The sequence below is a fragment of the Leptonotus elevatus genome, chromosome 19, assembly GCF_054856555.1.
Source record: "Leptonotus elevatus isolate MCC_2025b chromosome 19, RoL_Lele_1.0, whole genome shotgun sequence".
NCBI classification, from domain to species: Eukaryota; Metazoa; Chordata; class Actinopteri; order Syngnathiformes; family Syngnathidae; genus Leptonotus; species Leptonotus elevatus.
In genome coordinates this window covers 7,801,649-7,818,408 of record NC_141257.1, presented here as the reverse complement: position 1 = coordinate 7,818,408, position 16,760 = coordinate 7,801,649, and the positions used below count along the sequence as shown (strand labels likewise).

At 43.0% G+C, this 16,760-nt stretch overlaps 2 protein-coding genes across 2 annotated transcripts; one reads left to right on the top strand and one right to left on the bottom strand.

Moving 5' to 3' along the window:
• The first annotated feature begins 246 nt into the window (after nucleotides 1–246).
• lratd2a (LRAT domain containing 2a) lies at nucleotides 247–4,065 on the top strand. Its single transcript, XM_086062859.1, has 2 exons — nucleotides 247–1,134; nucleotides 2,393–4,065. The coding sequence occupies exons 1-2, from the start codon at nucleotides 592–594 to the stop codon at nucleotides 2,678–2,680; spliced, it is 831 nt and encodes a 276-aa protein (XP_085918985.1). The 5' UTR covers nucleotides 247–591; the 3' UTR covers nucleotides 2,681–4,065.
• Nucleotides 4,066–6,783: 2,718 nt separating this feature from the next.
• On the bottom strand, nucleotides 6,784–15,482 carry trib1 (tribbles pseudokinase 1). The gene is made up of 3 exons (XM_086063269.1): nucleotides 14,943–15,482; nucleotides 13,139–13,431; nucleotides 6,784–9,442 (listed from the first exon to the last, which is right to left on the bottom strand). Exons 1-3 carry the CDS (start codon nucleotides 15,249–15,251, stop codon nucleotides 8,995–8,997), a joined length of 1,050 nt encoding a protein of 349 aa, XP_085919395.1. The 5' UTR covers nucleotides 15,252–15,482; the 3' UTR covers nucleotides 6,784–8,994.
• Nucleotides 15,483–16,760: the final 1,278 nt, after the last annotated feature.

Genomic DNA, 16,760 nt, shown 5'->3' with positions numbered 1-16,760 from the left:
CATAGTAAAACAAAAGAACAAAGACAAACAGACATTGAATGTTAAAAACACACCTAAAAAAAAAATCAATCAATCGCTGTCATAAAAAACACACAAACTGAACCCCATCCATTAATTTCAACGCCATAAAAAGGACAGATGAATGGTACAAAAGGGTAATTGTTATTTTTTTGCGCCAATTTCCGCTTCATACTTTTATTATAACAGACACTCGGTCGCTTAATTCCGGTGGTTTAGTGGCCAGGATTTCGCGGGCTTGAGGGCAAACGCACGTGAGCCTCCTCAAGTGGCGAGGGGGGGACTCGAGCCTGCTTAGCAACTGGGTCGGACCAGACCGCGCTGGACCGACTTTGTCGTGCAATTGTGCTGTTTTATTCGACGGCTGAACGCCAACTTTGACGCCGGAAAAGACGCTCAGGTGAGTCGCAAACACCTGAGGAGGAAGAGGGGGGGAGGTGGAGGAAGAAAGGTAATTGGAAGTCATTTCCTCCTCTTTTTGTACACTTGTTGCCGTGTAATTTCAATTTGGATTTAAAGTTCCCCAAATGGCGACATTTTGACTCGCGGAGAACGAACCTGTTGTTCGCCCGAATGGGGAACCACATGGAGCGGTTAAGTTACGCAGAAGTTCCGACCGTGGACCCGCACGGTGTGGACCGGGACGACGGCCCTCACATCGGCGTCTCGTACATTTTCTCCGGCGGGGAGGACATCGAGGACGAACCGGGTGGAGGTGGCGGGGGCGACTGCGGGGCGGCGGACGGGACTCAGCCGAACTCGAACCCGGAAGAAACTACGTTTGACACGCGGGAGGAGGTCGAGTGCGCCGTGTACAAGCTGGACGAGTGCGTGTACGAGAAGAGCCGCCGTTCATCCACCTTGGAAGTGTACTCGCCGGAGAACCTGCTCAACAAGTGCCGCGCCGGCGACCTGGTGGAGTTCGTGGCCGGCGGCCAGTACCCGCACTGGGCCGTGTACGTGGGCGACTTCCAGGTGGTCCACCTGCACCGGGCCGAGGTGAAGAGCGCCTTCCTGACGGACGCCGGCCGGGGGAGACGTTGCCGGATCGTCAACGACCGGTATAAGTTCCGAGCCCGAGACCCCGACGCGGTGGTGCAGAGCGCCTTGGGGCAGGTAAGGTCAGGTGTGGAATGCCGTTTGAGCAATTTATTTCAGATCCTTCACAACCAGCTTAAGGTCCGTGTACTTGTGCCGTGATACCTTAATTTGAATTTGTTCAGAACTACATTTAACACTCATTTTCTCTCATGAAATGAGTTGAAATTAGATAAATACGTTTCAGTGCTCCTAGTGACCCTAACATGTAAATACAAAACATAAAACTGTGCAATTTTTTTTTCGTGTAACTAAGATGAAATTCATGCGCACACTGTGTAGTTTATTCATGTTTTGCGCCTTTGAGGGGCGTGGCCATGTGGGTGACGTCGATTGGCAATTTGACCATTTACATACATTGTATTTTGTGTTCGACTTATTGTCCCATTCAAAAATTGCATTGTCGTACATTTTTCCCCGTTTCAACGTATTCGAAGCTCGTTTGTTATTCAAATTTTGAGCTCTCACAAAGCAAAATTCATAACTGAGAACTTGTAAGTTGGGGCACTCAAGGAACTACTGTACACGCTTTGTCCTTATTAGTACGACAATTCAGCGCACTAGTAGGTGCAGAGGAATTATGTTGAAATGAGTTGAGGCGTTTCATTTAGACAATGGCCGTGCTTTGCCACCATCTTGTGGTATCGTGGTGCCATCGAACCAAGCTTCATTTAGACAAAAGTAGTGTTTTGGTGGCATCTTAGTCCCAAGGACATTTGTTGAAGTGAGATGAGGATCTTCGTAGCCATAAGTAGTGCTTTGCTGTCATCTATTGGCATCTTGGTGCTAAGGAACTAATTTGGAAATGACTTGAGGAGCTTCTTTCAGACAAAAGTAGTGCTTTGCTACCATCTTGGTGTCAAATAACTATTTTGGAAAAGAGTTGAGCAACTTTCTTTAGACAAAAGTATTGTTTTGGTGGCATCTTAGTCCAAAGGAACTATGTTGAAGTGAGTGGAGGATCTTAATTTGCACAAAAGTAGTGATTTGCCGCTATCTTGGCGTCAAGCAACTACTTTGTAAATGAGTCCAGTCGCTTCATTTAGACATAAGTTGTGTTTTGATGACATTGGTGCTACGTTGAAGTGAGTTGAGGAGCTTCATTTAGCCAAAAGTAGTGCTTTGCCACAGTCTTGTGGCACGAAGAAACTATAGTAAAGTGAGCTCACTCGTAAAATGTAGGCGTCCTACTAGTGATAACAAAGCGCATACTACCGCACGGACCTTAGTGTGGATATGAAGGACGTGGAATAAAAGCTGGAATGGCTCTCCGCAGGTGGGCCTGAAGGATCGCAAGCTGAGCTGGCGAAACTCGGAGGGCTTCGCCGCCTGGTGCCGCTTCGGCCGCAGAGAGTTGAAGGCGGGCGGCGAGCTACACGGCGGCGGCGGCCGACAACAGTACACGCTGCACGTTTTGCTGGGCGACCAGAAGTACTCGCACGCCCTGGAGTTCCAGAGCCTGGAGGACGTGATTGCCGAGAAGAGGCGCGGGGACTACCTGGGTCGGACCGCCCTCCTCCGGGAGCTGGCCGCCCACCTGAAGACTGAGACGGGAGCACACTGATGGCAACACTTCACCCATCTTCTTCCTTCTTCAACTCTTCATTTTAGTGCCTTAAACGGGTGCTTGAATGTCTCCAATGTTTCATTCCAAATTGTTACTGCTCTACTATGACATGATAAAAATCGGATTTAAAAAAAAAAAAAAAAGAGAGAAAAAATTGCCTTCGATTAATTGAAAAAGTTGAAGCTGAATCAAAATCAAGCTAACGTTAACGACGTCGGCTAATTTAAATACAGCTTGCTAACCTGAACTTTCAGTCGCCTCAACGAGACTCATTTGCTGACACACATGTCACTCACCAGGTCAAGCTCCGCCTTTTTTAAAGCTACACACCTTCAAACTCAAGACACTACAGAGCCGATGGCATTTAGTAGTTTATTTAATAAATTAAGATCAGTTCTATTATAATACTTGATGCTGAAAATACTTGATTGCTGCAGATGTAGTTTCAAGAGGTTCAAGCATTTATTTAAGGCAATAAAATAAGATAAATTAATTGTTGCATAATTCTCATTTTATAGCATGTCATAGTCGACTAATAACATTTCCAAGCACTTTTTACCCCCAAACTGGTCACATTTATTATTCCAAGACATTCAGTGGTTAACTTTGGTTGTAAACGTGCTTTAAAATGCTTAAAATTGTTACTTTTCAAATTTCTAACTATGACACACTAAAATAATATGAACACCCCCCCCCCTTCCCCCGTCTTTTAACTCTTATTTTATTGCTATGTGGTCAAGTTAGTGTTCTGATGTACTCTGACACTAAAATAAGTTGACTTAAAATACCGGATGGATCAAAAGTAGATGTACACTTATTACACTTGCAAATATTTTCATTTTATTAACATTTACATGAGTGAATTTTAAAATGCTTACAAGGAAATGTCTCCCCTCGAGACAAGTTACCTGACAACTTTTGTCGGTGAGATGGCGTCATACCCCTGCTTTTAACATGATAAAGCATAATAAAACCACAAGACTGATTGCTTACTTGCTGTTACTACTGACAAGACGGCTGACGTTAGAAACTAAATGTTTGTTTAGAGATTTACATCACCAAGTCCTCAATCATTATTTACTTGCATAATTGCTAATTTGGCAGCTGTGAAAACATCACAAAAGTGTTTTTCTGGAAAGTCATGGAAGTTGTTACTAACAATGTCTTCGTAGATGACAAGTTTCTCCGCTGCTGCTGATGACAATGTTGTGTGTTTATTTAAAGCAGCAAAAGGAAAAGTAATCATTTTGAGTGCTACATTTGTATAAAAAAAAATAATAGAAAGTGGATTTTTTTAGCGCTGACGTACACAATTGCACGCTCCAGAGTTTTTTTGCGATTGTCTTATCAGGATTGTGTGAGCGAAAGTTTTGTTGATATTTTTCTGTTGTTTGCGTTCACCCACAAAGTAAACGGTTTTGAATTCAGACATTTTGTGTTTATTTTCTTCTTCACGTTTAATATTCCCAGAAGAAACAAACAAACAAAGGAAAGTGACGGTGATGTGTTTGTCATGGGGGAAAAAAAGTCACGTCAAATCACAAAGTGCTTCAAAACCACAAGGGTCTTAAATCTAAATCGCTGTAAGAAAGGGACTTAAAATCACAAAGAAATGGACCCAAAGTCACTAATCAAGTGACTAAATTTCAAACAGATAGGAACTCTGAATCACAAAGGGCACCACAACCCGCGACGGAGAGGGCCTGTCAATCACATAAAGAGCAAATGACAAAATGGAATGCATGGAAAAAATGCTTGACTCAAAAACGCAAAGGACATGATTGTAAAAGTCACACGGAACAAGACCCTCTTAACAGAAACGGACTCTAAATAACTGATTGAAAGTTGTTGTTCTTGTGTCGTGAAGTAGTTCTCTGCCCCTGCCAAGCTTTCTCAACTCCAGCTTTTGGACCCCCCCCCCCCCCCCCCACTCCTCCCCACAGCTCCGCCTGGTCAGGTGGCCTTTGGAGTGCAGGCAGCATCACCGTGGCAACAGCTGATGCAGGACGTGGGCCTCCCCAAAGGACAAAAGCCCTTTTTGATTGCGTCTGCACTCACGTGAGTGCAATAAAGCAGCCAGCGGACGACGGCCTCCACCTTTCCCAAGTGTAAAACATCCGCCGGCTGATAGTAAGGTGTTTTTCCTTTTCCCCTCCATTGTAGTCGTAGTAGAACAAGTACTAATAGTCATAAAAAAATAAAATAAAAAAAAATGCCGGCGAAGTGCTTGCAGGCAGTGTACACAATTTTTTTGTTGAAGGTGTTTACCGACATTTTGTCTAAACAACTTGCATGTTGTTGCCGACTTGAGACGTTTGCTGTTTTTTTTTTTTTTTTTGCAGTAAACTTGGTTTATTTAGAAACGAGCAAGGTCAAATTGCGATATTTAGAAAGAAAAGGAATGGAAAAATCACATGAACTCATTCACTGCCATAAATTCAAAAAAGATTATTAATAATAAGGGGCGACAGGCGATTAACATTTTTAATTGTAGTTAATCGCACGACTTCACTAGTTAACTCACGATTAATCGCGCATTTTATATATGTTCTAAATGAACAATAAAAACAATTCTAGGTTTTTTTGCTCTTAACAAAGATGGAAAAAAATGTTAAACTAATAGAAATAGTTTAAATGAATTTTTTTACGTTTATAGCCGTCAATGGCAGTGAATTAATAAAAATTAAAAATAAAACATTACTTCACTAGTTAACTCACAATTAACCACACTTTTTATATCTGTTCTAAATGTACAATAAAACAATTCTAGGTTTTCATACTCTTTTCTTAAAAGTGAAAAAAAATGTTAAAATGATAGAAATTGTTCAAATCCTAAATCACATAAGGGGAAATGGACAAAATCACAAATAAAAAATCTGGCAAAATAATAGAAAGTAAAGACATTCTTTTTCACCTTGCTGTCGTCAACATAAAGCAAGTTTGAGAAGCCTTGCCATTGTCCCACTTATTAATATTTTTTCTTCGTGTGGTTCCTTTGAAAGATCAAAAGGATCTCAGTCACCATGTTTTGTGGGGCCCGCCATCTTAATCCCCGTCACAGTGTGGCCATTGTTTAACTTCCACATAATCTCCTTTTTGCTTTCTAGAGATTAATGCAGGAATCTGATAATTTTCCATTTGCTTTTTTGGAGACATTTTGGAGTTGTAAACGTTGCAGACGCTCTGTTTTATTTGCCGCTAATGTTTGTCTTGATGGAATTAGCTTCACTTAGCGTGCAGGAACATCAAATAGAGGCCATGTTTGCTTTCGGGTTGAGTGAGTCTCCTCTCGCTTTGCAGGCAGCAGCTGCCTTTTTTATTCGCCCGCTACAAAAGTACAAAACGCACACAGGAAGTGGCCACCCGCGTAGTTTGATGCTGGTTTGGTTTCAAAATGAATTGCCAATGGTGACAGAGCTAATCTAGCTAATGTCGTTTTATCTATTTTTTTATAGCTATGTCTATTTTATATATTTTTCACTATATATTTTACTATCTATATCTGTTTATATCTATATTTGTAGTGCATGTGTTGCTATCTATATCTGTCTATAACTGTATATCGATTTGAGCATGGTGTTCTTTCAGCCCTAATGGATAATTGTACCGAATTTTCAATGTATCAAATGACCTCATGGGGGCAGCAGAGGGCTGCCTGCCTCTATGAATTGCAGCTATCCTCTTGTCGTCATGAAACTGGAGTGGCATAATATTACGCAATTTAATATATGATCCAGATCCAGTTTCGTCACATAAATTCAAAGCAGGTTTTAAGATCCTGGTTTGTAGGTCCATGTTGCAGTTCTTTCACTTCCTCCTGTCCTTTTTATGCCTTCAACCCTTCCTTCCTTCTATAGCACAGGTGGGCATCGAGGGCCGGAGTCCTGCAGGTTTTGCATGTTGCCCTTTTCGCCAACACAGCTCATCAGCAAGCTCTGCATAAGCCTGATGACGATCCCGTTGATTGGAATCCGCTTGTGTTGGAAGTGAGAAACCTCCCAAAACCTGCAGGACCGAGATTGCCCGCCTCAGTTCTATACTGTCTGTCGGTGGCGTCCGGGAACCGATTGACCAATTCCAAATGATTGATAAAGAAACCATTTTGGAAAAAAAAACATCTTTATTCATCTATAACACTCATTTGAAATATACAGATATTTACATGTGTTTCTCCTTAGAGGATGAAAATATTTTTACGAGTGATTTATTTGCTGCCAGGTTGTCGCACGCACGCACACACTTCATTCACAGTGCGACATGTGGCGCACTCGTGTCAGCTTGATCGCATCGGAAGCGACTCGGATCACTTGAAAACAATCTGCAGATTGTCTCGAGTCTTTTTTTTTTTTTCCGTTCAACATACAAAAACATTTTCCACAAGTTATCGAACATACGAATGCTGGATTGGGTGTACCGTTGTCTGCTGCGCGTTTACGTCCTCACAAGTGACACTCGTTAGTAAGCGGGTTTGAGCTAAAAACAACAAAATGCGCGGCTCATTCGCAGTCGCGCCGCTAAAGCGTTGCCGAAGATGGCCGCGCTTGCTAATTGGCCAATCAAGTTGCTTCAATGTCATTCACAGTCAGTCAGTCGCTAGTTAAGAGAGGGGGGGTTGGGGGGGGGGTCCAATTTTTGTGTTCATTCTGAAAAACAACAATAAAATCTCTTAATGTTAGCATTTTAACCATTTTGTGTTTTTTTTATAATAAAAAATAATTTTCTTAAAATACTAAACACAAGTAAAGATGAAAAAAAAAAGTAAAAAATACCTTTTGGGTCAAAAAAATATTTATTAATTTATATATTTATAAAAAAAATTGTATATATATATTAAAAACAAAATTGCTTTGGAATTAAAAATAAGACAAACAAAAAATATTTTCTGTTTTGAATGACAATGGCAAAAAATATAATAATAAAAGAAAACCGGGAAAAAAAATTCTCTCTTCAAAATTCTAGTTTTGGAAAATAAATCCCAAAACACAAACAGTTAATTTTGTTGAATTTCGGATATAAAAACGACAATTAGTGCACGAGGATTGCTATGATAGCTCTTCCGGCAATTTGTATTTCCTTTCCAAAGAGCGCATTGTGTCCTGTTACCCATCCTTGTGTGTGTGTGTGTGTGTGTGTGTGTGTGTGTGTGTGTGTGTGTGTGTGTGTGTGTGTGTGTGTGTGTGTGTGTGTGTGTGTGTCCTCTTGCGTGTGACACATCTGCGCTCGCCGCCCAGGCGCCAGTCAGCCAGGCTGACAAGTTCCGCCGTCGCCATCTGTTAAGATAGCCAAGCGCAGCGCGAGGTCTTGGCTACTCCGTTTTAACACCCACAAGAAAAAGACTTGCAGAAAATATTTAAAATAATTTAATATTTAAAAGTGTATAAAAAACAATGTATCTTTGTTGAAATGGAAATACAAAAAGTCAAAGAATAACAATTTTTTGTGTGTTTTGGATGTTAAAAAAAACAAATCCAGCGACGAAATTTGCTTAAGTTTCTTTGGCATTGAACGCACTTTGTTGTATTTAACTGAAAAGACTCTCGCCATCCTATTGGCCGTCGTCGTGGGTGTCAGTGAATGTGAGAAGAATTCCGCCGGGACAGCGTCAGCTAAGTGTAGCTTGGGGTCTCAACTATTCTGTCTTAGCACCAACAATTACAATATAAAATGCCCATACAGTACACAGACACAGTACAGTGAACCCCCGCAGATTCGCGTTTTGGCATTCGCCAATTTGCAGATTTTGTGGTGGGGTGGGGGGGGGTGACTTCCATTATTTACTAAAAGTTTTGGATATTCGACTAAAGCAATTTCTTTTTGGCGCCATCTGGTGGAATCTTGGTTCAAAATATAATTTTCTAGCCGATTCGATCATTTTCTAGCCTAATAGCTTGCCTAGGCTACTTTCCGTAACAATTTGCCCAAACATTTCTTATTGTGTAAATGGCAAAAGGTGACTTAAATGACTTACTATCAGTTGTGTAAAGTGCTAGTGCAAATATTTGTCAGCCCAATGTGTGATCAGTTTGCGCTAGCGTGTTGTTTAGGCTAGCATGCTAGCTTATACTCTTGGTGGGCCTGATGTGAAGGTGATTCGAGTTGAATAGTTTTACTTATAAAGACGGCCATAAGTTGATGATTGCGTACATGCTCGAGGCGTGGTGTTGATGGTTTATGATCATCTCTGGTTTAAGTGCTTTGCTGCCATCTTGTGGCATGTATACACAATTACAGACTACTTGGTTGGGGTGCCGAGTTTCCCTATCGTCCGTTAAAAGTGGGGGTCCACTGTACAAAGGTGGGTCCATTTTTGGTCAGCAAAGCAGATGGTCATCGTCCTCCACGTCAAAGGACGGCACCGTCTGCTCGGCCAGGCTAGCTTCCGTCTTCGGCCGTCTGAACCACGGGTGCGCGAGTAACTCGGAAGCCGTCAGTCTCTCCGCCGGTTCCTTCCTCAGAAGGCTCTGGACTAGGCATCGGGCCCCGGGTGACAGTCCCTCCGGCAGGCAACAGTGTCCCCGGCGGATTTTGGAGAATAGCGCGGCCGGGTCGGCGTCGTGGAAAGGGTAGCGGCCCGCCAGCATGGTGTACAGCACCACGCCCAGGCTCCACACGTCGGCCATCTTGCCCGAGTAGGGCGCCGCCCCGCTGAGGATCTCCGGGCTGACGTAGGCCGGGCAGCCGTGGGTGTCGCTCATGGCGTCGTCACGCGGGTCCTCCAGGACTCGGCAGTCCTCCAGGCTCTCCAGACGCACTTGGGTTCTGCAAAAAAAAACAAAAAAACGTTAGTTACCATGGCGATTACGTCACATGACAAGTAGCTGTGCATGTGGGACAAGTTGGAAATTGCCCTGTTAGACCCAGTAGTATTTAAAAAATATATATATTTTAATACCTGCATTTTTGAGGTTTGGCATTCGGAAATTTGCAGATATTTTTAATGTAGCCTATATTCTGTTAACTAAATGTGCTTTGGCCTCTGCCAAGGAACTATGTTGATGTGACTTGACAGTAGGGCTGTCACTGTCCACGGTTTCCCCCAGTGTTTTATAGGCCTGGCGGCCTGACAGCCTTTTTTTATTATTTTTTTATTACTAAATTACTGTTTTCAGCCCAAAAATACAAGTTCTGGTTTTTACAGTGTCAAAAGTGCTATATTGGTTCTATTTTTTATTATTATGAACGATAAAATCAGGCATTCCAAGACGATCGAACACGCGAGGCACCACGACACCGACACCATCAGGCTGTGATGCAACACAAGCAGTCACACGCACACACTCGCAGCTGTAAGGCCAGTTGTGGACTAACGAGCAGGACAAAGAGTGCAAAGCGCGACGTTCAGGCTCCCTGCCGGCTCCCTGCCGGCTGGGCCTTCCTGTGCGTCAGTGCCATTTGCGGCTAATTATGGGCTGGCTGGCGGCAGCAGTGTGGGACCCAGGTGCAAGATGGCCTCCGCCATGAGTCACCCTCTCCTCTGCTGACTTATCTCCTCAAATGCTTGGAGGATAACTGCGTGTTATTTTTCCTGCTGCCAGTCCAACTTTGTGTTAAAATCGTTTTTTTTGAGTGGAAAATTGGCACAGGCAATTTGTTAAGGAAGCAGGAAAGCAAGCATATACTGTATCAGCTAAGCTATTTAAAAAAAATAAAAAATCTGCCTGGCAACAAGTGATCAGGAAAATGAATTTTGTTGGGGCAATTTGAGACTTCCCCTAACATTTTCAGTAGACGGCACTGTATGGCCGGGCACACCTGTTTAATACTTAATACAGAGTATTTTTTTTTATATATACCTGAACAAGCCTGCCTCACACTGCATTTGATATAACTTGATTTCCTATTCCTACCTCCCTGTTCGTTTTCTGCCATTTTGGGTAATGTAACCTTTGCCACAAGTTGCCAATGAAACATCAAAGCTAACATAACTTGCCAACGCTAATTTAATTTCCGCTATCGAGCAATTATGTAGGGCTACGTTGCTGTGCGCTGTTCGCTAGCTTCAATAACTAGCCTTGGCCGTTAGCGTGAGCTAAAGTTTCATCATCTTGACTATTTGTTGTCTTGTTTGGCTTTCGGTTCGTGCCATCTGGAAAAGCCAGTACGTTGAGCTCCATTGTTGCGCCCTGCCAGCTAGCCTAAGCAGCTAGCTTTTGCTAACATTGTACTTGTGGAGTTGTATCATAAATCATACAGACTCTTTGCTGTCTGTGCAGTTTAGTAAATATATGTTGCTTCGGTTTGTTATGTGTTTCTTTTCACCATGTCTCCTTGTCCTTTTCTGCAATTTTTGGGGCAATTTCATTTCCCGGGGATGTAATCATCTAAAAGCACCAGTTAGCAGCACCTCTCTGGCTTTAAAACTCACAAGCGAGTAAACCGGCGTCACTAAGTTCAGCTCACAACTGAGCTTTTTCCTCTTTGATTAAAGCCGACGAAGAGCAAAAATAAAAAATAAAAAATAAAAAATCCGGCATGCAGCCCACTGGCCCCCCTTTTGTTTCCTCAGAGTGTGTGCGCTGTGTGACTCATCGCTCTGCAGACTCGCAGATATGGAGAAGAGTCGCGTCTCTCGCTGTCTGTTGCCGTTTGTCTGGCGTGACCTCCATTTAAATCCAGTCCAAGAGGCAACAAATCGTTTTTCCAGGCCGGGGAATTTGCATTCTCACCCGAAAAAGTCAAATCATTCACGCATTCCCCGGCATCATGTGTGAATGGGAGCGTTTGGATGTATGATGTCAGCGATTAATAATTAATGAAGGATTGATGCAAATTGGATGATTGTCTCATAAAGCAGACCTTGTCGCCTGGCGGCTTTAACGCCCGCCCGGCTTGGAGTACAACAGAATGAAATTGTGCCTCCACACGTACAGAACCTCCTACTCGACGTGTGCCCACACACACGCATTTACGCGGCCTGGAGAGAGCATCTGCCACCATGTTTCTTCTCTGGGACGCTTCATTAGGTACCCCTATGCCATCCCAATGGAGGAAAAACATGCAACCAGTGAAAGCGTTTCTGTTGAACTACAATCCTTGCGCTTGGCTAGTTAGCATTAGCAGCTAGTATTGGGTATCAGTACTCGTGTCTTCTTTTGCACGTTGAACATTCAGGAATAGGAAATTAGAAAAATAAAAGATTTCCATGAATTTCATGCAATTTTAAGGAAAATGCTGTATCGGGATTAGAGGGGCAACAATTAATCGAGAACTAATCCGTTAGCAAACTAATCGATAATAATTTTTGATAAGTGATGAATCGTTTAGATTTTTCTTATTTAAAATTGCCCAAATTATTGGAATTTCAGCTTCTCAACAGTAAATATTCTCCGATTTCTGTAGTCCACCATGAAAGCGGATTGATTATTTTTGTCTTGAACCAAAATAAATCAATAATGATCAATGTTTTTGCAGATTCTCATCACGTTACAAAGCAAACTAGTAACTGAAACATAATTAATTTGTTTGTGAACTAGAATGGAAATGTTTATGTTTTTTTTTAATCCAGATTAATTGGAAAAAAAATCAACAGGTTAATCGTTCGCTGAAATAAAAGTTGCAGCCTTAATTGGGATATATAAGTCTTTCTTTAAAATGATCTGTCATTGCTTTCAGTACTAGTGGTATCAGTACTTGGTATCAGTGACTACTCACGAGTTGAGTACTGGTACTGGTAACGGTGTGAAAAAAAAAGAAGTGTGTATCGAACATGTTTACGTTTTAAATTGTTGAGACACTACATTAGGTACCCCAGCCCGTGACCTCTGCCAAGGCCAAATGTACTCATGGAAAGTAAGAATGTCAGCTTTTTTGATTCTGTTCACATCTCCATTCAAAATTTGTTTTATTGTCCCCGTTGACCTGTGGCCCACCTTAAGCGTGTCATTTTCCATTGTGTAATCAATGATCAAACAATCCGGGATAAATATATAACCACTGTGACTCTGCAAATGATAACTGAAGGATGTTTACATATACCTCGCGACAGTGTCATACAAAACGGAGCATTATTAGCTTCAAAATGGCCGTCCTCCCCACCCATTGCAGTCTGGTGTTGGATTCTTTATCTCATGTTAGCCTAAAATGTCTACAGTTGTTTAGACAATTCATTAGGTACCCCTGCATCATCGCAAAGTCAGTCCGACCCCTAATGCACTCTGAAAATTGCGAACATGCATTGCCATTCAGACCTCCATTCACTTTTTAACATTTTTTTTCATTGCCTGTGCCTCACTGCTCTGCATTTTTTGGTCCAAGTCTGAAATTTTGCAGTTGTGTAATCTCTCTAATGATCAAACAAACTGGGTTAAAAACATAACCATCGTGGCTGGCAAATGAAAACTAGAGGAAGTTGTAAACGTATAACTCGCTGAGAGCATCACTGAAAATGAATCATTCTTAGATTTAAAAAAAGCCAATTTTGTCATGGGACTCTTGTATGGGGCTCGTTCGTCTCACCTGTTTTCGTCGGCGAAGACGAACTTGCGCAGCTTGAGGTCGCCCAGCACGACGCCCGCCTGGTGGCAGTGCGCCACCGCTTGCGCCATCTGCCGGAAGAGCGGCCGGGCCTGCGCCTCGTCCAGCCGCCGTCGGCTCTTTACCAGCGTGTGCATGTTGCCAAAGTCCTTATCCAGGAAGACGTAAGCCTCGCGCTCCCCGAGGATCACCTCCTGCACCGCCGACACGCTCGGGTGGGGGGGCACTGCCCCGTACGCTCGGATCTTCTGCTGGTACTCCACCATGCTGAACACCTGAGTGGGAGGGGGGGGGGGGGGGGAAAGCGTTGAGTATCCGGCATGAAAAAGTCTCAAGGACCCATGCTTGAAAACCAACAGGAAGTCGGCCATTTTGGGAACATTTCAGTTTAATGCTCATTTCAACGTTATGGAAAGTTAGAAAATACACCAGTTTCACCAATCCACACAAAATTGGGTGAACATGTCTATCATGACAAGACGTGCAAAAAAAAAGTCTCAAGGACCCATGCCTCAAACCCAGCAGGAATTTGGCCATTTGGGAAAAATTGCAAAGATTGACACAAAACTTGGTGGACATGTGTATCGTGACGGAACGCACCAAAAAGCCTTAAGGACCCATGTCTGAAAACCAACAGGAAGTGGGGCCATTTTGGGCAAACTCCCGAATTTGGTGATAATTTGAAGAATTTGGAATGCTAGGAAAACCCCCCCACTAGTTCCTCTGATCTACTTGAAATTTGGTGGACATGTTTATCATGACGGAACGCACCAAAAAGCCTCAAGGACCCATGTGTGAAAACCAACAGGAAGTGGGGCCATTTTGGTTGGAAGATGTCATTTTCGGCCAACTCCAGAATTTGGTGATCATTTGATAAATTTGGAATGCTAGAAAAAAAAACACTTGTTCCACTGATTGACATGAAATTTGGTGGACATGTCTATCATGACGGAACGCACCAAACAGCCTCAAGGACCCGTGTCTGAAAACCAACAGGAAGTTGGGCCATTTTGGTTGGAAAATATCATTTTGGGCACACTCCCGAATTTGGTGATAATTTGAAGAATTTTGAATATTAGGGGAAAAAATCCCACTCGTTCCACTGGTCGACATGAAATTTGGTGGACTTGTCTATCATGATAGTACGCACCAAAAGGTCTCCAGCACCCATGCTGGAAAACCAACAGAAAGTCAACCATTTTAGGCAAATTCCAGAGTTTATGTTCCTTTCGTGGATTCGGAAAATACGAAAAATTAACCCCAGACACCAGTTTTTCTGATCCACGTGAAATTTGTCAAAAAAAGTGTCAATCATTATCTGACGCACCAACAAGTTTGCCATTTTCGGCCAAAGTTTTCATGCTTATTTTGAGGCCACAACCTTCCTTCCTGCCACCAGCTGTGTAATTGTGAGCAGTCGAGGAAGCAAGCATGCAGATTTGGCATCACTTTTGAAAAAAAAACCGGGCGTGTTTACATTCTGATTCCATCTTAGTACTTTTTGCGAGCGAGAGGACACATGAGTCACCGCTATGTGTGAAGCTGAAGCATGAACTTGAACAAGGGCTCGCGGGGTTCACAGACGCGTTTCATGATCATTTTACAAGCACTTGCATTTCTGGTGTGTCCCAATATGACGTGCGCGCAAATGAGGCGCCGTCGAAAGCGACAGACGGCGTTGACGTGACGCACGAGCAGTTCGCGTGACAACGTCGACGAAACAGCCAGTTGAGCAACCGCCATTCACCGCCGAGAGTTGCACAATGGCTGGGCGCGTGCGCATTACCTTGCACAGAAGCTCGTCGCCGGTGTCGACGTGCACGGCGCGGCAGTGCACGCCGTCGCGTTCGGCCGCGGCGGGCACCAGCAGGAAGGGCCCGATCCTGGACGGTCCCCGCTGGGTGACGTGAGCGGGGGTGGTCGCGGTGGTGTTGCCGCCGCCGAGGAGTCCTCCGTGCGCGTCCCCGACCTCGCTGCTCAGCCTGCGGGCGCGCTTGGCCGGAGGCTGCGGCGGCTCCGAGTCCGAATCGAGCCGCTTGTGCGCCGACCTGGCCGGGCGCACGAGCGGCGCCGCGCCGCTCCACGGGACGCTCATCCCGGCTTGGGTGGACGAGGTGGGGGCGGGTCACTCACAACAGGGGCGTCCTGGGGTCCATTTTGCGTGGCGTCTGCTGCTAATCCCAACTTGATGATGATGATGATGATGATGATGATTAGGGGGAGGATGTGAAGGGGGACGGCCAAGGTGTGTGAGGGTGAAAAAGGAAAGAAAGAAAAAGTGCCTCACACTCGAGAGAGAGGCGGCGAGTGAGTGAGAGTGAACGCTCGACGCCTTACCTCACTCAACTCACAAGCACCGCCTTCTCTCTCTCTCTCTCTCTCTCTCTCTCTCCCTGTTTGTCTCTCTCTCTCTGTCCCTCTCTCTCCTTCTCTTTTTTTTTCTCTCGCTCCTCTTTTTTTTCTCTCTGTCTCTCTCTCTCTCTCTCTCTCTTAATTTTTACTTTACAATTTTTTCACAACTTATTCGTTTAAATTAAATGTAATAATATAATTTTTTTATGTAAACATCATTACTTATAGTTAGTTGTATTTTTAAAATTTTTAATTTAATTTTACTTTATTTTAGTAAGGATTGATCCAATTTTAATGTAACTTTGATTTAAATATTTTTATTTTTATTAAATTATTTTTGTAATACTTTTTAAACAGTTTATTTCACCTAGTTTCAATTAAATTTTCTTCAATTTTAATACATTTGATTAAATTTACTTTTAATTGAATTTCATTTTAATATAATTAATTAGATTTTTAATATTAAAACATATTTTTATGCATATTTTCTGACTTTCTGTTTAAATGTTAAAAAATATATTCCACCAGATTTTTTTTTAAAGTTTACGTTTAGTTTAGTTTTAATATGATTATTTGATTACATTTACTTTGAAAATTTTCATATTTAGTTCAATGTTATTTTAAAAATTCTATAAAAAAAAAATCTTCTTTAATATATTTTATTTTCCTACAATAATTGTTTAATGTTTCATCATCAAGTCCGCCATTGGACATCTGGCAAATATTTGTCCAAGTAAATGTCTTATTGTGGTCCGCTTCAACTTGCATGTGACATTTGAGGCCGTGTTTGTTATGTGAACAAACATGACTCAGCCCCGTGGAGCCTGCGAGGTGCGTTCAGGTACAATAGGCCCATATGTGTGTGCGTGAGTATGCATGTGTGTGTTTTGTAAACAAGCGGCGCATAAGCAGGTTGCGCAAAGTGACGCAAGAGGCGGCAAATGCCGTCCGGCCTCAGTGAACTCTGAACTGTTGCGGCACAAAATGGCTACCGGGCACAATGTGTCACGTGAAAAATAAGTGTGTGTGCACTGGGAAACGCTTGAATGTTTTTGCACATTTTTTTCAATGCTGCGTGTGATTGTTTTTGTAACTTAACTCACCGATAACAAGTATCAATACCGCACCGATTCCGCCTTTATTTTAAGGTATTGTGTACTCATGGAGGCTGCCGATACCATCCACTGATACTGAAGCCAAAAACAAAATCCTGACATGGAGTAAGGCCTCCTCAGCAGTAGTTGGCGCTAAA

Coding starts and splice junctions, on each gene's coding strand:
- lratd2a (XM_086062859.1), top strand. CDS start 592: ATGGGGAACCACATGGAGCGGTTAAGTTACGCAGAAGTTCCGACCGTG. Junction 1,135..2,392: donor TGCAGAGCGCCTTGGGGCAG/GTAAGGTCAGGT, acceptor GGCTCTCCGCAG/GTGGGCCTGAAGGATCGCAA.
- trib1 (XM_086063269.1), bottom strand. CDS start 15,251: ATGAGCGTCCCGTGGAGCGGCGCGGCGCCGCTCGTGCGCCCGGCCAGG. Junction 13,432..14,942: donor GCGACGAGCTTCTGTGCAAG/GTAATGCGCACG, acceptor CCTCCCACTCAG/GTGTTCAGCATGGTGGAGTA. Junction 9,443..13,138: donor GTCTTCGCCGACGAAAACAG/GTGAGACGAACG, acceptor TTTTTTTTGCAG/AACCCAAGTGCGTCTGGAGA.